Source organism: Pleurodeles waltl, chromosome 6 (genome assembly GCF_031143425.1).
Source record: "Pleurodeles waltl isolate 20211129_DDA chromosome 6, aPleWal1.hap1.20221129, whole genome shotgun sequence".
NCBI classification, from domain to species: Eukaryota; Metazoa; Chordata; class Amphibia; order Caudata; family Salamandridae; genus Pleurodeles; species Pleurodeles waltl.
Window position 1 is genome coordinate 1,419,431,599 of NC_090445.1, and position 24,401 is coordinate 1,419,455,999.

The window sequence follows — 24,401 nt, forward strand, 5'->3', positions numbered from 1 at the left end:
GATGGATGTGGGTAAAGATGCTATGGGTCAAAAAGGTATAGCAGGGCGTAATCTAGTTGAACTATCTAAAGGAAGAAACCTCCTCTCATAAATACCTTGCCACATTTTTTGATAAAAAACTAAACTGTAAGTTGCATCTTGACATCTCTAAAACCAGAGGTCTACCAACTCCGGGGGGACCTTAAGAAATTCGAAATGGGCTTACAGTGGCCTCTCAACAGATTCCCTAAGAGGAAGATGTTTTAAGCTTTGGATTAAAGGATGACTGGGAGGAATAAGAAGGTAAATGCCTCACAAATATGTTGGGAATTCCAGCCAGTGCTATGGTTCAAGCAGGTAAAGTCGAAGCCAAGCTGGACTCTTAGAATTGTATTTTGGCAAGACAGGGTCTGTGGTTTTAGCATAAACAGCTAACCACTTTCAAGCCTAAAGTGTTTGTACTGAAGAAATTAATTGGAGAGAATTTGATGGGCTAGAAGTGCACAACTTCAGAAGCTGGCAGATTATGTTAATATAGATGATTTTAAAACTGAGGTCCCTCTATTTTTAATCAAAAAAGGATTTTAAAGACAGAATTTCAGTGGAATTTAGTGCTAGTGATTTAAGATATCTTACCTTTAAGATCTCTAACTACTAAGTAAGACAGTACTGGCAGAATTCAATGCTGTACTCTTACATTTCCAAGTTACCAAAAGCTCAGCAGCAGATGGCTGTAGTGAAATTTTGAATAGTGCTAATTGCGGCCTAAGTGATCCAAGAGGGTGTAAGAGTCCCTTTGGACTGAGATAGTAACCGTGAAAGTGGGCTAAAGTTAGGGTGCTCAAGTGTGCATGTTTTGACGGACTCTTTATGTTTTATATCAATAAGGCATCCGTTTTTAAAACCTGTGCTCATCACATATAGTATAAAAGATAGGATAGATGCTATAACATTTTTATATGATATGCAATTTTTAGACACAACGTGTGCAGTGGGTAGGTTTTAAGTGGCTATGATAACATAGGTCGATTTGATGTGGCTTCATAGGAGACTAAAGTGTTGAGGCACTGTCCTTCACAGGTAGAAACACCTAAGTAATGTGCCATGGCTCGGTCTTTCCTTGAAGTGTTCCAACAGTGCCAAACAGTATGGATCCGTCATATGGGATATCCATCAAAGAGGCCTGCACATCACCATAGAAGCACTATGGTGATATGCACCCCTCTTTGATGGATATGCCATATGATGGATCTCATTCAAGCGTAATGCCGATACATCACACTACTGCCAAGTGTCCAGCCCAACAAGTCAGTAGTGTCCACTCCTGAATGTATGATGTATTTGACGGCATACTGATCTTCCTGGCTGGTTTGAGCCAAGCTTGTCTGAAATTCCTTGGGGGCTATCTGTGAGATCCCACCAACCATGTTGCATAAAGTATGGGGAGATCCCCCAGCAACCAGCTGGCATTGACTAACTAGAGGGCTAGACTGGCCAAAGGAAAATGAAAAAACTGTTTATTAAATGTTTCTCTTCATTTTGACTCACTAGCTTGGGCGAGTTTAGCCCAGGGAATGCATTGGGGATCACCCTGCTGATAGAAGCCTGAATCTCCACATTTTATGGTGGAGAGTGCTGTCTCAAGAAGACATGGTCGCCTGACACCGGCTTGTGGGGCCCGGCAACCTGCCTGTTCACCAGCGGGCATTCACAAAGCAAAATAGGGTGTCCAGTAGGGCGTCACTGAATTGAAATAGAGGCTTGGAGGAGGTCTTTCCAGGTTGCAAAACCTCTGTTAACAAATTTGTTATGATATCTATTGTTGGCAGTCTAATACCTCTGTTGCCCGTGTAACCACCACAGCAAAGGAAGCACACTCTTCTATTGACAGCTCATGGGGTGAACACAACACAGTATCTAGGGAACTGTCCAACTCACTGGCCTTCTACAAGTCCATGTACAGGTTGTCATATCCTTCCTTACCATAGTCTGGCTGACTCTGCATCTGAACTGGAAAGTTGTTGGGCCACTGTGATGCAGCTCAGAAACATAGGAGTGGTTTGGTTTGAGTTGAGTTGGACCGAACCGGGACCAAGTGCATTGGTACGGCTTCAGTATTTGGCCTTGGTTGGGGCTGAGATTAATTTACCTCAGGGTCAGATAGGACTATACGACCAGAGTCCTCTTCTGGTAGCAGCAGCCAGTGTCTATGTCAAAGGGACTGGGGTGGGGCTTGGTAGCAGACTGGAAGTCACCTCAGGTATCAGACCGAAACTTGAGGCAAATTCTGGAAGCAGAGATGACACAGAAGGAGGACCTGCTGCTAGTAACCTGACCGCAGCACTCCACAGATCTCCTGGGCCAGAAGGCACACCAGAGGGAGCCAGAAGAATGCTTAAGATTTGCAACAAGGCCTCTCTAAAGGCTTTCATCTGTTGCAACAGAAAAAGGACCTGAAAACTCAGGGGCAATGGGGTCAGTTGCAGCACTGGTTTTTCGGCAGGGGACTGGTTGGGAGACATGACCACCCTGATGTCTTTACAACTTCTCAGGCTGATAGTCCTGCTTGCCTTTTGAGCTTCTGGTCTTGCCTTTTGTGCTTCTGCTTCAAATTTGACTTACCAGAGGACTGGGACCAAGTACAGGACTATTGCAGGAAAGGTCCTACGGGGGACTGCGCACTGGACTTATTTATGTATTCAGCATGTACGGCTTCACTTTGTGTTCCCATTTCATCTTTAGATTCATACAGTCACACTCCTAGCAAGACTGAGTTGTGCCCCAAACCCAAACACCAGAGGCACTGCGTTGGGATCTGTTACAGATATTTGTTTATGCCAGTCCCGACAAGGCCTAAACCCGGTATTTTTAGGAGGGTAAATAATTCCTTTGCACACTGGAAAAAAGTAGAATTTATCAGAATAATCTTGTCAATTAATGAGGGAGTACCTTGGAGCGAGCTCCTTAGGCACGGAAAGGAAGGAACAACACTAATGCACAGGGGTGTGGGTGGGGAGCGATTACATGCTGCCCCTCTGTCACTTCCAAATCAAAGTCAGAGAAGAGCCGCATGTTGTCATCTACATGGCAGCAATGGGAGCAGTGTTGTTTAAATCTTACGAACCCAGTCTGGCATCTGGATATTCTAAAGGAATCTGCAGTTACAAGTATTTATCAAAAAGAAAGTGCAGTGGCCAGCGCTGCCATCCTCACTATTTATGAAGGACTTGGGACTGTGGCAAGTGGTTAACACTTAATATGATGAAATGACTGCCCGATGCAATCCAGTTTGTAAAGAAGTAAAACTGACCACTTTGCTCTGCCTTAATGAAGCACAATGGCCACTGAATGGACTACTGGCTCTGAAACATGAAAAGAGGATGTGTAGAGATGTGCCATAAGAGTGCTCCACTACCCATTTTTTCCTAACCCGTGTGAATACTTATAAAGAGCTTAATTTACCATTCGAGCTATCTATAGCAATTAGTCAACATAGCAGGTGCCCAGAGACTAAGAGAATGCCAAATACCTCAGTAAATGTTTTTCAAAACTTTAACAAAGGCTTAGTTACTTTTTTCCAGTATAGCTCTGAAGCCAGATTTAGCTAAATTGAAGTTCTCTGGACTCCAAAGCTTCACGTCCAAGTAGTTATTTTGTTAACCCTAGCAGGTCTAAAAGACATTCTTCATTCGGGCTGCACTCTACGTAGAATATATTGATTTAAATTGATGAGCCAGGCTCAGAAAGGACTTGGCGCTCCATGTGGGCATTGTTTACCTAACCAAGAATGCTTTTTTCATATCACCCTGAAACACACAATTCTATTTAACCAATGTTTACATCAAAATGACTGAACAACAAGTCCATTATCGGTTTTAAAAAAAGGCACAAAATTCTGACTGAAGTTTCTCCAAATTAGGATTAAGATTGAGACTAAACTCTCTTTAAACTCAGCCCTTTTCTCATAAAACAGAATGGTGATGGTTTCACACTCATAATTACACAGCAAGTATTTCCTGTTTGATTTGGGGTATCCCACCAAGCACACCTTCCCAGGTAAGACTAGCAGAGAACAAAACATAAGAAGGATATAATTCTGTTGAGCAACTACAACCATGCAATACAACGATGTAGGCTCCTAAGAGAATGTTTATGCATGATTACAAGACAAAAGAAGTGAATGGAATCTGTTGGGTGGCACTACCTAATGACGCATGGCATTCCTAGTATTTTACAGGATAGAGTTGAACTGCATCATAAACTTCTTGCTTATTCCCAATGAAACGCTCACTCTGTAGAGCCCATTCTGCAAACCTTCTAGATTACTTGCTTGTAATCATTTTCTTTTGTCCCCAATTATTTCCAAAATGTACCTGGAATATTGCACCTGCAAAACTGAATTTTGTTGTAAGCTCTTCTTGAAGGTGCACACCAGGTCCCATTTTACAGCTTCTCTAGGCCACTCCTCGTGCATATAGCAGACAGCTTCTTTGCCTTAATCAGTCGAATAACTGTAAACTTCTCAGTCAATAAAATTCCCAAGGAATTTAGTCACAGCTTTGTGGTTTCACGGCCCATTGACCAGATGTCACCTGCCTCACAACTAAATCTCCTTATTTGAGTCTTGATCATACGGATGCCAAGATTACTTTCCATCTCATAATTATAAGGGCTTCTTAGATTTGTGTCCCTTCTACATCTGCATACTACTGATGCATACATTAACAAGAAGTGCAACAAACAAATATTTTGGATGTAGTTTAGGTGGTCATGTTACCTTTGGGTACCTTGACTTGTGTCCAGATTTTATGGACCATTCTGTTTACAATGGCAACAAGCAGTGAAGGGCATCCCACGTGGCGGTCTTCAACCACAGCTTAGAACTATGGCCGATATTGAACACAGAAATATGTTAATTAATGGGCAATAAAGGGACACCACTCCTGGCCATCAAACTAATAGGATCATATTAATCAAAGCCAAATGATTGTGACTCGTTAACATCAACATTGTTTAAAAACTAATTGGACCTTAGGTTTGATTTTCCTGGGTTCCAGGCAATCCACAGTTTACCGATTTAGCACATGGGTTCACCTTGAGTAATAAACGATACATTTAGTGGGTTAGTTACCCGACCCTGCTTGAACATAGCTTCAGACATGGCGCAGCACCATGAATGGGGAGCTCAGCATTAAGGAAGGAAACCATTAAGCAGATCAATTTCTTTCTGACAAGGTTAAAAAGCTGCCAATCAAAGAGTCAGACAGAAGACAGGGTATGCAGATTTTCTCCCACGTCCTCGATGCAGCCAGCCATTTTGCTCCCTGTAATGCATTTTTTAAAGAGATAACGCAGCAGATGGTGAAATGCGACAGACTGGTGGTGACAGGGTACAGGTGCCAAGGGTGCAACCCCATTAATAAAAGAAACGACAAGGGCACGTGGGAATATCTAAGTGAAAAGGAAAAAAAAGGTGCACTGGAGAAGCTCGTATTCACTCTTAGGTTCCAGTCTGCCCAAAAAAGAAACTGCCACTCTTACCAACCTTCACAAAAGCGAGGCATAAAATAAAACGTTTATGGGAAAAAAGAGACAGACAAAATAACAGGAGCAAATATCAGGTCGTGGCACACACCTGCACGCAGGATTCATCAGTGTGTGTTGCACCGTGAGATGTCAGCAAATGATTCTAGTATACAATCTATATATTCCTTTAGATTGTAACAATAGTCTAGATGCAGATCCCCAATGGAATTTTGAAATCAGAAAAGGTTTCAGTTACTGACCTTGAAAAAGCACTTATAATTGTATTTCCACCTTACAGATGAAACGTTTGCTAACTATGGTATGTCATTTTGAGCTATGTCGTATTTTAGTTAACTCGGGTCCATGCTGGTCTGTTCAATCACATTACAGGACATCAGTGTCAATATCTACATTTGCGAAGTTGGATCCAGTAATGTTTCAGTAACATCACAAGGTCAGAGCACTTACCGTTTTATTGCAGGGTGAAATCTCAGATACACAACACCGAGCTTATGACTACTCATCAGAACGGGCACAATGATTCATTAAGCAAAATGCTAATCATCTAAAACCATCACAGCAAAATGTGTTAAAATCACTAGAAATCGAAATAATAGAGCAACTACTTCTAGTATCGATTTTCTATAATTCAGTATTATGTAGATTACTTTTACTATATATATATATATATATCATGTGTACATTGCTCTATCCTTCAAAAACAATAAGTGCTCCGTATAATTCAACCCCAATACTTCAAAAAAATTCCAATACTCATGTTCAAGGATAATGGATATTTCGAAGATACAGTTCATAGTTCAAAGATGTGCCCAACTATAACATAAGAAAAACAAGGACTGGCGAAGCCAGTAAATCAGGCTTGTACCCGAGTCTTTCATAAATTTGAAAAGCCTGTTGGAGCACACAATCAAAACGAAAACAAAATTGCTTTCAGCACCAATGCAAGTATGAGAAAATAACATAGCGTGTGAAGATTCAGAGTAATTTTAAAACGTAAAGCAGTCCCTTTTCATTGAAAAAGTAAGCACGCCAGAGGAGGTGGAATGATGCACTAAATAGCCTGACGCATGAGATGCGAGGAAAAACTCACCCGGGCGCAGCCAAAGCCCACTCTTGGTATTTTAATGACTCAGTAGCAGTATGTCATGCAGACATGGTTTATCTAAAGAAGACAATACTGAAATGCGAACAGAAAGCCCCGATGACAATAGTAACATTCACACAACATTGCCATGCAAATATAGGTGAAACGATAAAACTCTACAGACTAGTTTTTAGTCTCCAAGGCGCATTTCTCATTGCTTAATTTGTAAGGAAACCAGTGGGAGGACCCTCATCAGAGGCCACTGTAACTTGCACCACACATTGCTCCCGGAGAGTGATGCAAATGATAGTATCAAGGCAACTGCTAACAATCACACAAGTGTGAGTTTTCAGAAAATGGCAGGCCCCCTAAGCTATAAGAATGGCTTTGGCGGTGGGTAATAGTCATTTTAATGTATAATGACTGAATAAACAACTGTTGTTAAACTCATCTCTAAATTTCGATGGACAGCTCTAGCAAATAGCATATTGCTGCAAGCCCGGAGTTGGCAATTAAGTGCCAGTGCCAAGTGCAGGAAACCACCGGCTCAAATTAAGCACTGACATTTCTCTATATATGGTCATGTACAATCACTGGGATACACACCAATGCTCTGAAAAGCCAGACCTGTCAATAAAGATTTGGTCTGAATCCATCCGCCTGCACAATGCTTTTTACTCAAAAGTATTCCCAAGGCGTCATGTAAGCTTTGTGTTACGTGAACTCACCCTGCAGCGCTTCTTTGGCCCGTGCCAGTTCCTGTTCCTTCTGTGCCAGCTGTACCTTTAGTTCAGTGGCCGACAGAACCTCAGCCGACTTGCCGCCATGGGACTCTTCTAGTTCTTTTGTTAGCATGTCCTTCATTTGCCGGAGTAGGTGAACTTCTTCTTGTAATTGTGACACCTCTTCTCGTAGAAGAACTGTAGAGGGGAAAAAGCATATTTGAAAACTGTGGTCTTATTTTTTCATTTTTCTAATACTTTTGATGTGTTTACACACGTTTTTGGAAGAAGACCCATGTGACTGACAATTAATTCACATATTTTACAAGGTCAGGTAGCCATAATACAAGATGACCATTTTAGGTCTTGCCTCCCTGTCGGTTGTCAAAAACCTAAGGGATACAACAAACAGTTACAGCGGGCTTTGGATCTGCCCACTCTTTATCACTGGTTAGCGATCTACCTAACCAAATTTGCTTGGTTCTTATAGGATGCATTTCCTACTTCTACTCTCGTCTGTCCGTCGGCCGGCGCACAGCTTGAATCCTTCCACAGCTTACATTCAAAGCACAGTTTTTTTTGGCTTTCAGCGCTCCATGGGAGTGCATGTGACTTATTGCTCTGTCCCCTACATTCTATGTTGTTCTCCCACTCTCAGCTCATCCATTTCTTACCCACCTTTTGCTTTTCCAGTTGGCTCTTGCAAACTACTGCTCATTTGTGGCACTGATTGCTTACCTGCGTTCTTTCTTCTTATTATTATTTTTACTTTTAAGATGACCTGGAAGCTACAATTTGTGATTGGGCGACTTCTTTCTCTAAATTAGGTTAAATGTACTTTCTTTTTTTTTTTAATACAAAAAAATCCATAGTTGCCACCTCGTTCTGATGCATGAATGCATCCATGTCATTATGCTGGGGCCGAGAGCGAAATTAGCTCCTGCATCATGGCACATGCATGCAAATAGGTTATTAAGTTATGTCTGAAATTCCGAGGTTTTTTTGCCTGTGCTGTTCAGCATCAGCAACAACCACTGAAAAAGCCAAAAGTGGAGCCAAACGTCTTTCAAGGGCAAAACAGATTTGCTGTGTCAATACCCATTTGTCAAATGGGTAAATACCAAATGGTGCTAATTATTGGAGTTTTATGTGTCTATGCATTGTGCTACAGTCAGTTTTCTTTTCAATAATCTGTAAAGAGCATGGCAACCTCTGCGTTTAATGACGCTAAATAACTAAATTGATTTTCAACAGAAAGTCTTTAGCTGGTTTCTGAAGTGGATTAGAGAGGATTCTTGTTGTAGGGACAGAGATAAAGTGTTCTATACCTGTGCAGTGGCAACAGAAAAGGCTTGGTGCTGCAGTGAACTTTTTTTTCTCTAGGTGCATCTAACAGGTAAAGGGAGGAAGAGCGACTTACATTTGGGCGCAATAAGATCTGGAAGACCTAAACGTCTAGCTTTGTGGACAATGACTACCCACTTAAAGATGATTTTATTCTGTGTAAGGAGCAGTTTTAAAATGTGAGAAATATGGACCTGATTTAGATATTGGTGGACAAGTTACTCCGTCACAATAGTGACGGATATCCTGTCCACCAATATCTAAATCCAATAGGAAATAATGTGATTTAGATATTGGCGGATGGGCTATCCATCACTATTGTGATGGAGTAACTCGTCCGCTAGTGGTAAATCACAGGAGTGTTCTGGATCATTTGCAAACACTTCAGTAATTTTCAGAGAAGGAAAGATAGATGGTATTGCCATAATCTAGTTGTGATTGGACTGGAGTATTGATGACAGAATAGTGAACCACCCCTCAATGAAAAAGGATATGACGAAAGATCTTCAACTTGGGAAAAGAGGAAATGGCAACTTAGCAACCTGTGACTCCAGCAATAAGGATAAATCAACCTAGATGCCAAGGTTCAGTAATGTCTGAGAGACTTGGGGCAAGGACCCATGAGCTCTTCCAAAATAAGCACTGCATGTGATGCTGCCAGCATGTAATTGCCAGTTCCATCTTGGAAGGATTTACTTTCATAAAATTTGATGACATTCAACGAGCCCGGAAAAGACTGAGGGCAAGGGATGATACATCAACTTTTTTTCATGCAGCTCCAAAAAACAAGCTGGGAGTTTTAAGCGTAAACAAAGTTATGTTCCCAATTTTATCATGAAGCTTGTGAAGGGATGGATATAAAAGCTGACTAACAATGGAAATGAGATGGAGCTTTAGGGAACCCTGCAAATCAAAGTTGTAAATTTGGATTTGAGAGAGGGAGGGGCATTGTGACTAGTTATTGGTGACCTGTTAGACAGCTGGCAGGCCTCAAGTACAGTGACATAATCACTGCTTGTTTTAGCCAGGAAAACAAAGCAGCAAGATCAATGGTATCAAAGACAGCTGAGAGATCTGAAAAGACCATGGCTTTGACCGTGCCCGTCTACTAGTCCCCAAGAGCATGAGGCACTGTTACTACTACCAGGTCAGTACTTTTGCCAGCACTTAACTCAGCCTGAAACTCAAGGTCAATGTCCTCGACAAATTTTTGTAGTTGGCTAGAATTTATACTTTCAAGCCGTTTTGATCAATAAGATAGTAAGGAAATTAGCCAAAAGTGGTTCAAATCTTTAAAGCTTAAAGAGGTCTTTTTTATTTAAATAACAGCTTGATAATTTTGATCTTCCAATTCTTTAAAAAAAATGCCAGAGGTTAAAAAGCTATCCAAAATCAGTACCAGCTTTTTAAGAAGAGTTTGGTTAAGCAAGTATAGCCATGTTGCTGGCAAAGGGTCTAGTGGGGAATCTGAAGGAAGACAGCGGATTACAATTTCAAGAAGTGCTGCTTCAGAAATTTGCTTGAAGAACTCAAGTCTGCCAGTAAACAGGTCAACAGTTACGGCTAACACTCCAATGCAAAACCTCAGGGTATTTTCAGAATTTGTTTTCATAATTTTGGAAATGTAATTGAAAAATTATTCCACGAGACCTTTGCATATGTTATCGGATATGGGGATGTTGCCCATTAAAGAGGTAGGTGATTGTAAACTCTCAATAATTTGATAGAGTTTTTTGGCTAAGTAAGAAGCCGGAGTGAATACAAACAGTGACCAAATCACTGCTGTTACAGTCTGAGATTGAGATTAATTTGATGTTCAGGATTATTTTTGTAGGAGCCACCAATATATCAGGCATAACTTGTTTTCGGCATCTGTTCATCATAGGTAATTCGGGTTCAGACTTCTTAATAGTGATGGAAACTGATGGATGTCAAGGGAGTTCTAAACGATCAGACAAAATCTGAGGTACTGGATTGTCTACTGTTAAATCATGTTAAAGGGAAATATGGGCTCTATATCAAAGACCTCTAATGCTTCTCTAACTTGACGAACGGCTCCTTAAGGGCTATCAAACCATAGGCTAAAACCATCAAAGTCATTAGGCTTATTCACACAGAACACAGGAAACATACTAGAAAAGAGACATTTATAGTCAGCACACACCAATTTCTTCAATCAAATAGTTTAGGTATGCTAAGGGAGTCTAAGGTGGTTGGTATATTAAAAGAAACTGATTTTCAGAATAGTGATAATTGAGGGAGACACTGACACACTCTAATGGGCGGTTTAAAATGAAAAGGCTCCATTTTAATACACAATTAGTCTCTGAAATTAACAGCGACTCCATCGCCAATTTTATCCTCATGATCAATGTGTACCTGCTTTAGAAATAGTAGTGTAAATGCTAACGCTAAAGAATGGCTTAGAGGAAACGATGCAAAGGGCCATCGTATAGAAAATTTGATAGTAACAGCCGCCTGCATTCTTGCCTGAGAAATCTTATCCTCACAGTCCTGAGGTAAAGCATGGTGCAGTCTGGAAAGTTGTGCAGCTCACATATATCTTGTATGGTTAATTATACGGAGGATCACCAGCTGGCGCAAGGAGGTTTGGCAGGACCCGAAATACGGGTTCATAAGATTTGATCCCCAAGTAGCATCAGTGGTCAGGTACTAGTTTAGCAAAATCTATTTGAAAAAATTCACTATAATGGACTTCTCGTCTTTGTCTTGAAATACAGTGGCATAACACCAATCGGTTTGACCAGCAAGATCCATCCACAGGCTATAAGTCGAGACGCCAGGGGCACATATGAGCGGGGGACTGAAATGCTGGACTATACTTACTTGAGGGTGAAATAAGAATAAAGAACTACCTGGGTTCCAACTTTGCAACTGCACTAGACTGTGAACGGACACTGCGACGCTAAAATGAGATGTTCTCCAAATAGCTAACATTCACAGTCATAGGCTCAATTTAATTCAACCAGAAGCCACAGAAAACCATTGGTTAAAAATTTAAGCACGTCCTCATTTCTAATCCCTGAGAAATAATATTAGGGTTACAGTACTGAGTACCCATCAACCTATGTGCAGGGAGCAACCACCTTTTAATTCTATTTTCCCTGAATACACTGGGATTATAAAAGCAAAGCTCAACTCCGAGACATACTTCTTTCTAAAATAAATGGGAGCGCTTCAATTAAATTACATTATAATTTCCAAATTACTTTCTCAGAAATGAACCATTCCTTGCTTTTACTTCACTTTCCCTACCACCTCCCCCAAATTACTACCCAGCATATTGTGAGAAGTGAAGTAAAGTGTTACTACGGTCAAAGAGTTAATTGTAATGATAGCTCCCACATAAGTATTTATTCACAAATCTGAAAATTGCACCAAGTAAGCACACAGTGCATCTGCCCTTCATATGGTGCAAAAGATATTAAATAAAGATATGTCATCCAGCATGCGTGTACTTACTATGTACAAGTCTAACATGGTACGGGGCGTCAGGATGATGTATTCAAATTAAAATGCATTGCTGGTCAATTTTATGACAAAAGTACTGTGGTACTTATTCTCTACTAAATGTTAAGGATATGCACTCGGGTGCTCCATAACCTGCAACAATACATGAATCAGGCTCCGGGCTTATTGTTAACACATTTATTTAAGGAAGAGCCTAACCAACACAAAGAAGCACTTGCGACAACTAACGTGCACTACACGAGGGCCTTCAGCAGAACCAAAGATCTGAAATGTACTTTTATTGTTTAGATTTGCACTGATTTCACAACAATTTTGCACCACAGAATTTCATCTACTTTAATATCCGTTCATTATTTTTTTCATTCCCTTTCTTTTGGGTACCTAGAAAATTCCTGCCTTCTCCCTCAGGAATTACCTCCTCTAGGATTCACTCCTTACATTTAAATCAAGGCCATTCTTCAAACATCCACTTCACTTGTGCTTCATGGTCATTGTTTTTTTTTGTATTTCCTTCAAGATGCCCCTTTCCATTTTGTTCTATGTTAAAAAAAACTGTGCACCTTCCCTCTGAAATTTTGCTCTCTGCTCTTCACAGGAACATAGAGCCAATGTTGTTCTTCTTACAGGTTCTCTGACAACCTTTTCAGAGCAGCCTGGATTCCATTATGGTGTAGAAAGTGAAAAAACAGTGAATAACAAGATTTAGAATTTGACATTCAAAATAGTGGTGCTCACCGCGACCCGTACATAACACATAGAAAACTTCGCCTCAGAGAGAAAAGACGATTCAGAGGTCTTTGAGACATACATGTGTGCAGAAGATCCTACACGTGTAAGAGAAAAGCTATAAGAACACTTGTCCTTTTGTCCTTACTATCTTAGCTGAAGTTCAGAGAGAGTGGCAGCTAGATTTCAAAATCATATGTTTGCTGGACCACAAATCTGTCTCTGTGTAGAGAGTCTGGAACTTATTTACATCACTGGAGTTCCTTGGCTTTAGGCCAGAAAACACCATCATACTAAATATAACTTGAGAATGTTGGTCTTGAGTCCTTTTCTGAACTCCGTAATGTCTGAGGATGCTCTTAGTTGAATCAGAAGGGCTTTAAAGTTGGGTTCCATGGCACCAGAGAATGATTTCCTGAAAGGATGGTTTTATGGACGACATAACAGATGGCTGGTTCTTAAATCCTCAAGCCTAGATGTGTCAAACATAGTTTCAGGAGGGGCACTTACGATATATTTACACAGAAAATCTATTTAAAAAAATTACACTCTCAACTGCTATCCCTAGAAGATGAAAAGACTTTGACTGAACACCACTCCTTAGCTAGTGCCACTTCTGCTCCCCCCCCCGCCTCCCCCCCAGAAGCATCTCTCTTTGTTTAATAAAGTTGTTAAAGGAACAGCCAACAGCACTGGATGGTGAACTGCAACCACAGGGTACAAACTAGCCCGACCTGAAGGGTCTCCATCGGCAGGCACGCATGTTTTATCCACTTAAACAACAGAAAAACACAGAAATACAATTTTAAATCAGTTTTACCAGCTAGGAGAAATCTGCTAGCAGCCCGATGAGTGTCTTCTAGTAACACCCAGTCTCCTCCCATTTTTGAAGTCAGTAGAGGCAAGCTGAAGCCAAGGTTGCAATACCTGCTGCAGTATATTCAGAAATTACAAAGCGGTTTTCCTAAATATGTGGCTCTGAAATTGCTCACTAAATTTATTTTCCGATCCAGCCTATTATTCTACTTTTGATATAAAGGCTGCGCTTCATATACATCCCTCAATGCGGTCACATAGGAGGAGCAAGGGTGGGTGATGCATCAATGGCGTAGCAAGGGTGGCAATGGCCCAATGCAAGCAAGGAAACCTGGCCTCCCTCGTCTTCCTTTGACTGAAAGAACATAAATATAATTGGGGTACGGTGGACCCGCAGACCTCTGACCCGGTGCCATTACACCCGCTCCATCATTGATAGCTGCGTCACTGGATGCCGTGGTTTTAATGATGCATTTTTAACTAGGAGTGTTTGAGGTTTAAAAGCTGCTGGAAAATGGATTATTTTCAAAGTGCACGGTACCCCCTGTATGTGCGGGCACCAATTCACTTGAACATCATTCAACCACTGCTGCACACATTAGAGGAACTGCCAGCCGTGTAAACATCAGCAAGATTGCTTAGAGGTCGCAAGTTCAAATCCGGGCAGAGCCAAGTAAGCTTCCACTCTTTCGGGGCCAGTAATTTAATTAACTTCGGTAATAGCAACGTTACAGTTTCTTACAACTCCTTACAAATCATAGTTTATGGACATATAACTTTTCCCGTCTGATAGGCCTGACATGATTTCTACTAATTTAAACACACAGATTCCATGTTGCCAGCTCGCTGGTTTTAGCACTATGTAACAAGAGAGAGACAACATCTGGTAATTGCTGGGTACAGAAACACGTTCACTACTTGCTTGGAAGGGCGTAGAGTGAAGTAGAGTTGAATAGTGTGACAGAGTGTAGTAGAGTGTTCTAGAGTGGAGTGGCATAGTGTAGTGGAATGGTGTAGAGTGGAGTGGCATAGAGGGAGTAGATTGTTGCAGAGTGGAGTGCCATAGATGGTAGTGTAGGAGAGTGGGATGGCATAGAATGGACCAGAATGTTGTTAAGTCGTGTGATAGAGTGGAGTGGAGCAGAGGCATAACAGAGGCCACCGCAGCCCCTGCAGCGCTGGACGGCCCAGTTTACCCATACTGGAGGGGGGGCCTCAGCCCCTAGTGATGCAAGTGTGAAGAGTGGGCCCCTTCAGCATTCTTGCAAGGGGCCCTCACTTTTTGTTACGCCAATGGAGTGGAGTCATCTGTCACAGAATAAAGTGGCATGGAGAGAATCGGAGGAAGTTGGGTAGAGCATCGCAGAGTGGAGTAGTGTTTCAGAGTGGCAGAGTGGAGTAGAGTCTCGAAGTGTGGAGTGGCACAGACTAGAGTACAGTTTAATGGAGTACATCATAGATTTGAGTATTGTAGGGTGTAGTATAGTGACCTAGACTGAAGTGGCCTAATGTACAGTGGTGCAGAGTAGACTGACAGAGTGGATTGGTTTTGAATAAAGTGGTGTAGAGCACATTGGCATAGAGTGCAGTGACAGAGCAGAGTCCTGTGGCATAGAGTAGATTATTTCAGAGTCAAGTGATGTTGAGTGGAGGGGTGAGGCGTAGAGTGGAGAGGTGTGGAGTAGGGTGGCGTAGAGTGCAGTGGCATTGAGTAGAATGATCTAGAGCGTGGTGTGGAGTTCAGTGGTGCAGAATAGGCTAGAATGTCGTGGAGTGATCAGGAATGTGGTGGCGTAGAGTACATTGCACAGAGTGAAGTAGAGTGGCCTAGAGTTGAGTGGTACAGAGTAGAATGCAGTGGCATAGACTGCAGTAGCACAGAGTTGAGTGGTGCAGAGAGCAGTGGCATAGAATACAGTGGTGCAGAGTAGAACAGAGTGGTGTAGAGTGCAATGAAGTAGAGCGTAATGGTGTAGAGTGATGTAGAGTGCAGTGGTACAGCATGCAGTGGAAGACAGTGCAGTCTAGCAGAGTACAACATCAGAGTACAATGGCATTGAGTATACAGGAGTACAGGACAATGGAGCAGAATGCAGTGGCGCAGAGCGCAATGGTGTAGAGTGGTGTAGTGTACAGTGGTGTGGCATGCATTGGTTTTGAGTACAGTGGTGTTGAGTGCATTGGCACAGAGTGCAGTGGTTTAGAGTAGAGTGGCAAAGATTGCAGTGGCATAGAGTGGGGCAGAGTAGATAAGAATGGCATACAGTGCAGTGGTGTAGAGTGCAGTAGTGTAAACTGCGGTGGTGCAGAGTGCAGCAGCATGACAGAGTTCGGTCGGGAAAAGTAGATTGTTTCAGAGTAAAGTGAAGTAACATAGGCTGGTGAGGTGCAGGGAAGAGTGCAGTGGCGTAGGGTAGAATGGTGTAGGGTAGACTGGCATAGAGTGGAGTAACAAACAGTGAAGTAGAATGCCACAAGGTGCAGTGGCGCTGAACAGAATAGAGTAGAAAGCAGTGACTGAGCATAACGGTGAAGAGTGGTGTAGCATAAAGTGGCATAGCAAGCATTAGTTTTGAGTAAAGTGGGGATGATTGCATGGCGTAGAGTGCTGTGGTTTAGACAAGAGTAGTGTAGAGAGCAATGGTGTAGAGTGGTGTAGATTATAGTGGCGTAGAGTTGTGCAGCATAGAGTAAAGTGGTGTAAAGTGTAGTGCCAAAGAGTGGAGTACAACAGTGTAGAATAAATTGTTTCAGTGTAGAGTGAAGTGGTGTAGAGACAAGTAGGATAGAGTGCTGTGGCATACAGTAGTGCCATAAAGTACACTGGTGTAGAGAGCAGTAGTATACAGTACAGTATTATAGAGTGAAGTGGTGCAGAGTAGAGTGGTGTGGAGTGGTGCAGAGTAGAGTGGTTTGGAGTGGAGTGGGGAGGAGTGCAGAGGTGCCTAGTGGAGTGCACTGGCATAAAGTAGAGTAATGCAGAGTAGAAAAAAGATGCGTAGATTGAAGTGGCATAAAGCGCAGTGTCTGAGTGCAGTGGTGCACAGTAGATAATAGTAGCATTGAGCGTACTGATGTAGAGTGCATGGGAGTAGATTGCAGTAGAGTGGTGCCGAGTGGAGTACAGTGGTGTAGATTGCAGTGACAGAGTGCAATCGTGTATAGCAGAGTGGCTTAGAATGCAATGGCATAGAGTAAAGTGCTGTAGAGTATAGTGACGTATGGTGCACTGAACATTGGCATAGGGTGCAGTGTCTAGAGTGCAGTATTTAGAGTACTTTTGTTTTTGAGTACATTTGGGTTGAGTGCACTAGTGTTGAGTGCAGGGGTGGAGAACACAGTGGCGTTGAGTGACACAGGGTAGACTGCAGTAGCATACAGTGGAGTGGCATAGAGTAGATTGTTTCAGAGTAGAGTGCAGTAGTGTAAAGTGTAGTGTCAGGGTGCAGTGGTACACAGTAGATTAGTGTGGATTAGAGAGGATTGGAATTGAGGGCAGTGGTGTGGAATGGAGCGATGGAGAGTGGAGTACAGTGTAATGACATACAGTGCATTATCAGAGTCCAGCAGAGTGGTGTAGAGTCCAGTGGTGTAGAGTAGAGTGCTGTGGCATATACACGGCAGTGATGCAGAGGAGAGTGGCAGAGTTCAGTGGTGGAGAGTGCATTGTAGCAGAGTATGGTAGTGTAGAGTGCAGTGGCGTGGAGTAATGCAGAGTTCAGTGGTGTGGAGTGCAGTGGCATAGTGTGGTGGCAACGAATGCATTGGCGTTGAGTGGTGCAGACTAGAGTGCAGTGGCATAGAGTTCAGGGGCAGAGTGTGCGGTGTTGCAGAGTAGACTGTGGTAGAGTGTAGTGGTGTAGAAAAAAAGTGTTGTATAGTGTTTTGGCACTGCAGTGCAGTAACGGAGAGGGTACTGGCATGGAGGGCGTTGGCGCAGAGTGGTGCAAAGTAGAGTGACAGAGTACAGTGGTACAGAGTAGAATCGATTGGCATATAGTGCAGTGATGTAGAGTACAATGGTTTAGAGTGCAGGGGCATACAGTGTTGCAAAGTACAGTAGTGAAGTAGAGAACAGAGATGCAGAGTTCATTGGTTTTGCTAAGCAGTATTGACCTAATTTGTGTAGAATGTAGTGATGCTGATTTGAGTGCTGTGGCGCAGAGTAGAGTGGCACTGAGTGCTATTGTGCTGAATGATATGGGTCTTAATGCACTGGATTAGTGTAGACTGTTTCAGAGTGGAGTGGTGCAAGGTACAGTACAGTGGCATAGAATGCAGAGTAGATTAGCATGTGTGTAGAGTGTATTGGCATAGAATGCACTGGTTTAGAGAGGAGTAATACACAGTAGAGTGCACTGGTGTTGAGTGCATGCACTGGCATAGACTGCAGTGTTGCGGAGTGCAGAGTGGAGTTGTGTAGAGTGCAGTGGCAAAGAGTGCAGTGGTTCATTTTACAGTAGTGCAGTGTAGAGTGTTTATGCATAGAGTACAGTGGTGCAGAGTTGAGAGGAGTAGAGTGAGGTGGTGTAGAGTAAAATGGTGCATAGTAGAGGTCAGTGGCACACTGTGGAGTGGTGTAGAGTATACTGCTTTGGTGGGGAGTGGTCCAGAGTAGAGTGGACTGGGGTAAAGTGAACTATGAACTTGTGGTGGCGTATTGCCATTAGACACAACACAGATTCAATTGAAATGACCACTACATTTGCACAGACGCACAGTTTATTGATAAAAAAGTATACAGCGCACAAACGATAATGTGTGGAATGTCATCATCTAGTGTACTGATTTGTTTTAATCATATTAAAATATTTGTTTCCACCAAACTTCATAATTACCAAAAGATGTGCTTCATTTGTTCTTTTCTAATACTGATATATTTTGAAATATCTGCAGTTTATATACATTTAGTTTTGTTGTGTGCTAGAAAAACAATAACACTAAATAGCCTTCCCCAAGCACACCCTATTATGACTACCACATATATCCTTTCTCAGTCAGAGAAGAACAGTAAACACCAAGCTCCTTGGAAGACAGAGCCTACCATCTGACCTCTGTCTTTGAAAGCACAGTAAACGCGAGAAGATAAGAACAAGATTTAAAGGCCTGTTTACAGCAGTGGCTGCCGGTCCTTTAGGGTGGAGGGGCCATGCCCCCCCACCTTTTGCCCCTCATGAAGAGTGTCTGTCAGGCTGAACTAAAGTCAGGCTGACAGACACTCTCCATGTTCAGCTCAGGCAGCCAGGAGCAGACATGAGCGATTTGCGCAGACTCCTGGCTGCCTGAGCTGAACTTTGCCGGGCTGAGGATGTCACAGCTCCTATGGGCGTGACCTCCTCGGCTCAGCAAAGGTGCTTCGAGGCCCTCCCCTAGGTGACGAGGAAAGCGTCACCAATTGACACTCTCCCTGGGCGCTTCAGGTTTAAGCCCTGAAGTGCCCAGGGCGAGTGTCAATCAGGGACACTTCGTCACAGAGTGGGGTGGGGTCAGCAGTCTCACTGACCCCATCAAACTCTGTGACGAGGCTGGGACCTGGAGGCTGAAGGTGAGTGTGTGTGTGTGATGTTTTAAATTGAAGGTTTGGTGCGCGCATGCATGTTTGAATGGAATGAGTGTTGTTAATGGATATGCGTGCGTGTCTGTGTGTGAAAGAATGAGTGTGTGTGTCTCCCACACGCCCCACCTCCTTCCTAAAGCTGCCGGCCGTCACTAGTTTACAGGAATCCAGCACTGGTGGAAGAATACAGTATATAGGGTATGGGCAACAGAAGGGACAAGCTGAAGTTGGACAGCCAAAAACAAATAGAGCCAGCAAATACATAAAGCAAGCAAATGTGAATTTCAAACCACAACGCCAATGGTGAGCAATGGGTGAAAAGCATTCCCACTGAAGCTTTCTGAATGTCCCCAAGATGTTGTAACAAACCAGACAGCTGCACTATCTGGTAGGCTTAGACCTAAAAACCTCATAAGACATGCACAGGTACCACTGCTTTGGGTCCCGATGTTTGAGCAAAACAGGCCTCATTAACAAAAGACTGGTACGTCTAATGATGATTTAAAACACACACATACACAAATCAAATTGTGTTATCACAAGTAGACTATTAAATGCACTACGGCTCGCAATCTCAGCTCAAAACTACTCTGTGTCATCTCAAAAAAGGCATGATTAGCTGAAAATAAAATCTAACCATATGTTTGAAAGTCACAATATCATTTCCGTGCCTTAAAACTGAGAATATTTTTTTTGACAGAATGAGACAATAAAGGCATTGTTTATTCAACTGAAAGGAGCATAACCTGCTGAGTTTCCCATGAAAGCACTGCCTTTTTTATTAAGGAAAAAGGAAAAATTATTTGAAACTGTGCTCCCTCAAGAGTTCATCTACCCAACGAAAATAAAAGACCAGCCCTGACTTACATGCGTGCCAATCCCCACCCTGCGACAGTGACTGCATCAAGAAACGCAGAAAAAATAACCCCTCATTCGCCACTGGTAAGAGAGTTTGTGGCCTCCACACCAGACTGCTCCTCTGTCTTGTCTTGCAGGGAAAGACCACAAGCACAATTAGTTGCAGAGGATGCCTTGCGTCTGTGGGCCTGAGCAGCAGAGCTCATTAAAGCAGTAAAGCACAAGTTGATTTAACTCTTAGCAAAGCAATGGAAAATGATGCCCATCGAGGAGGTGACGAAAATAAAGGAATGGTTCAATAAATGTGTAAAAAAAAGCCCCACCAGATAGAGCACATTTGTGATATACAGGTTAAAGTACCCACTACTGTACATTATAAGAATATTGATTTCTGGACCATACAGCGGAATGAAGCCAAAGGCACAGCTCCTTTATTAAGGCAAGGACCTTAGCTGTGTCATGCAAAAGCTTGAACATGAAAGAGAGCAGTTTATTTATTATAATACTTCTTCTCACATCACCCTTCACCATTCCCACAAACTGGCAAATACCCAGTATATTGCTCTTTCATATGAAAGAGCTCGTATAGTTTGCAGATGTGAAAAAGAATCTGTAGTGTGAAACTAAACCCACCAAACAGCAGTGGGAAATCACTTAAGCTCCCCTTAATACCAAAAATGAATGTGTTCTTGTGTAATGTAACCAGTGCTCAGGTAAGGCACTGTAATATCTTTGTATCGAATTTGCGCTATATAAAACTGCAAAAAAATAAAGCACTCCAATACATTTGTGTCAAGTTTGCGCTACATAAAATTGCAAAAAAACATAATAATCCTGACATAGCTTTTTCACCTCTTCATCTCTGCAGGAATGATGCAATTGAATTATAGTGATTTTGTTAAGAATGGCATCTGCTTCGCAGCGCTGTGAAATGGCAGAACCTGTATTCCCAGGCGCTATATAAAAACAAAACAAGTTATTTCCAGACTACCCAACATGCACCAGACAAGGAACTCTAGGGGAGAGGTTGTGGCAAAAGGGCCAGAGCTGCCAACTTTGCAGCTGGGTAACATGGGTCGAGCCTCAACACCGGCTCAAAATCCACCGATTCTTTCAAAACGCTTCAACACCCTTGCTACCAAAAATTAACGTGTTCTTGTGTAATGTAACCGGTGCTCAAGTAAAGTGCTGTAATACCTTTGTATCAAGTTTGTGCTATATAAAACTGCAAAAAACAGTAAAGTGCTCCAATACTGTTGTGCTGTGCTTGTGCTATGTAAAACAGCAACAACAAAAAAAAAAAAACGGCAGACATTGCGAAGAAACAGCAAGATGCCCGAAACCAGGGAAGACTAAGAAACAACATACCACCATGAACAAAGCAGCAAGACAAAAGAAAAAATTGTGCACCACACTAAGGTACCTTCCCGATTGTACAATAATCTATGTAACAGGGTCAGTCTCCAAGGCTGCAACAAAATAGCCTCAGGGCGGGAGAAACGTAAAGCATTTATCAACAACATTAAGGAATTTTTGAAAGGCAGGCCGGGGAACCAATGAAAGTGAGGGCATGATTAAAGCCCCTAGAATAGATTACAACAGGTCGAAAAGCAGTGCATGCGCGCTGCTATGCTCGACCTCGAAACTGCCTCATTAGGAAGAGCAAAACATGGTGGGAGACAAGTTATTTAATGGGTTGCACACATTTATTTTCTTTATATTAAAATAGGTTATATTATCTGAATTGGTTGAAAAGTACATATTTAGGCAGAGCTTTGCAAAATTAAACAAGTCGCTAGAACGCCACTGAGCATTTGGATGATTTTAAATCGCATAAAAAAATGCTTCTGCCCAAGGGAGCACGAGGAGGGAAGAAAAGAGCTCTCTCTCTCTCTCGATGCTATTTTAGAATTTGATCTGGAATCAAAACTGAAACAAGGTATCTTTCTTTCATTTGCTGCTCTTCCCTCTGTCTGGATTTATAGCTGCCTGACTTTGCAACCTCCTCTGCATTGAGGTTTCCTCTGCCTCAGCACTAACGATGGCACGGAGGCGGTCCACGGGCAGGCAGCTTGCTTGTATCTAAGAAGATCCATGAATCCTGCGGTCTGGCCCATGTGGGCGCGAGACGTGAAAATGAAAATCATGGATTAGAGCTGTCCGGGCTGCATCCGCATGTTGTGATAACGGTACTGCGCCGCTCAGCCCGGTGGACGGGATTGTCCTCTATAAGAAAACAAAACATAAGGGAATACCAGGGAGCAGAGGACGCCTGGGTGCCCACCAGCAGGCAGGAACACAGTCCCACCGAAATCAGCCGGTTTTTAACGAGAGCGAGGCATCGTTCGGTGGCGGATGGGGCCATGCGCATTACTTCTATAAAAAAAAAAAGCCAGTTATGCAGACACGCCCTTGAAGTCCTTCCCTGTGCACAGTCCATCGGACAAATGTTCGATTGCTATAAACTAGCAATTACAGCGATGCGTCGGAGCAGCGAGGCGAGCAAGCTGAGCGAGGATAAAAGATGGCACCGGCTGGGACAGCGGGCGTCGCTGCGCCTTGGGGCCAAACTGAGAACACAAGCGCCTCCTTCACCCTTTAATTTACTGCTATTAGTGAGACCATTACTGGCAGGGCTTCAAACCGCAAGCAGATAGTAGTAAGTGTTACAGAAACACGGCAAATTATTATCATTAGAACTAGAACTGCGAGATGATGCAGACTTGGGGTAATACATGCCTCGTGGTGAGTAGATTTAGCAAGCATCATCCTCGGCCTCAGAAGATGAAGTAAGGGCGGGGGGCATAGTGACGAGGAATTACTGGAGAAACTAGACTGGAGGCGTCTAATCAGAGAACTCCGAGGACAAACATTCTGAGATAAAAGCACAGTGTTTGCAAAGAGGTTTGAGGAGCTGGGATGAGGCAGTGTCATCAGGGCGCCCCCTTGAGAGCACTGCAGATAACACACTGACAGTAGGGGGACCACCTGGCGTCGAGGCAAATTCTGGACAGGATTGTAAAAAATCCAGGACAAAGGGTCAAAATGAAGGACAAAAATTCAGGACCAAGGGTCAAAATGAAGGACAAAAATTCAGGACCAAGGGTCAAAATTCAGGACAATAATTCAAGGACAAATGTTAGTTTTACAGACACACCCAAGAGAGGCATTACCCCATTATGTTACAGGAGCATTTATTTACTCTTTTTAATTATAGCACTATTTATTCATGGTGGTCTTTTTGTGATTGCCTCCTGGTACGCTACATTCAGATGTCAGATTACATTCTTGTTCAGTAGTACATTAATGCCCTGCAGCACTGTGTCAAGGCCATCACATCGACCCAATCTTTCTTGGAGAGAAAGCAACAGCAAAATTTCGATTATGTTTCTAAACATTTTAAAACCCCTGGCAACAGTGTGGGAAACATTAAGGTAAGTAACCTTATGCTAGTTTAAACAGGTTGAACAAATACATCTGGCTCATTTCAACCTCCTATGGAATTTCAACGTAAATAAATTAATGAGACAGAGCAGATGGTGTGGGTTAGAGTCTCACACCTACTGTCAGGATGTGAGGTACCCACAACTTCTCTGTAGTCTCACAGCACTATAGTGTACATCTGGGGCTCTACATTTATCTCCGAACTGGGAGCCCGGACTACCAATCAAAGGTAATAAAAGAGGAGGATGAAATCGAAATCAAATGGGAGATAATTCAAAGGGTTGTTGTTAAGAACTGGATAAATAAGGAAGAGAAGAACAAGGTGGGACAGTTCCTAAAATCAGATACGTTGGATTCCCCAAGACTATTGGAAGGTATTGCGTACCTAGGGAATTGTCTCTGCAGACAGGAGGGAAACAGAAGAGGCGCTGTCAAGTAGTTGAATAAGCAGCACCAACCGACCCTGGAAAACTCTTCTAGTGTAATGGTCCACAGGGTCCGCAGGGTGAAGGGTGAGCAGGGGGTAGACCCTTTGAAAGGTTGTGCAAGGGAATTGCCCACTTTGTCCATGTCTTAAAATGGTTTTGCAATTGAGGCAAAGCCAAACCACTGGGTTATCACTAAGTTTCAAGTACACATAGAATCTTCAAAATATTTTGGATGTAAATTGCACAAACAAAACGGAAGAACATGAGAAAGATTTTGAAATATATTTGGGATTTCTTTAACATATGATACTGGTTTCTCTTTTATATACAATTAGACCTCAGATTGAACTTGGAACCAGTTACCTTTCAATACCTAGTGATGAATAGCTACCATTTCCATAATG

At 42.6% G+C, this 24,401-nt stretch overlaps 1 protein-coding gene across 7 annotated transcripts in view; it reads right to left on the minus strand.

Moving 5' to 3' along the window:
* KAZN (kazrin, periplakin interacting protein) overlaps positions 1 to 24,401 on the minus strand; it is an 808,570-nt gene that overhangs the window by 300,110 nt on the left and 484,059 nt on the right. For all 7 annotated transcript variants that reach the window (XM_069240781.1, XM_069240780.1, XM_069240784.1 and 4 more), the window contains one exon: positions 7,339 to 7,530. In XM_069240781.1, the coding sequence (XP_069096882.1) occupies positions 7,339 to 7,530 (192 nt within the window). The remainder of the gene's footprint in view (positions 1 to 7,338; positions 7,531 to 24,401) is intronic.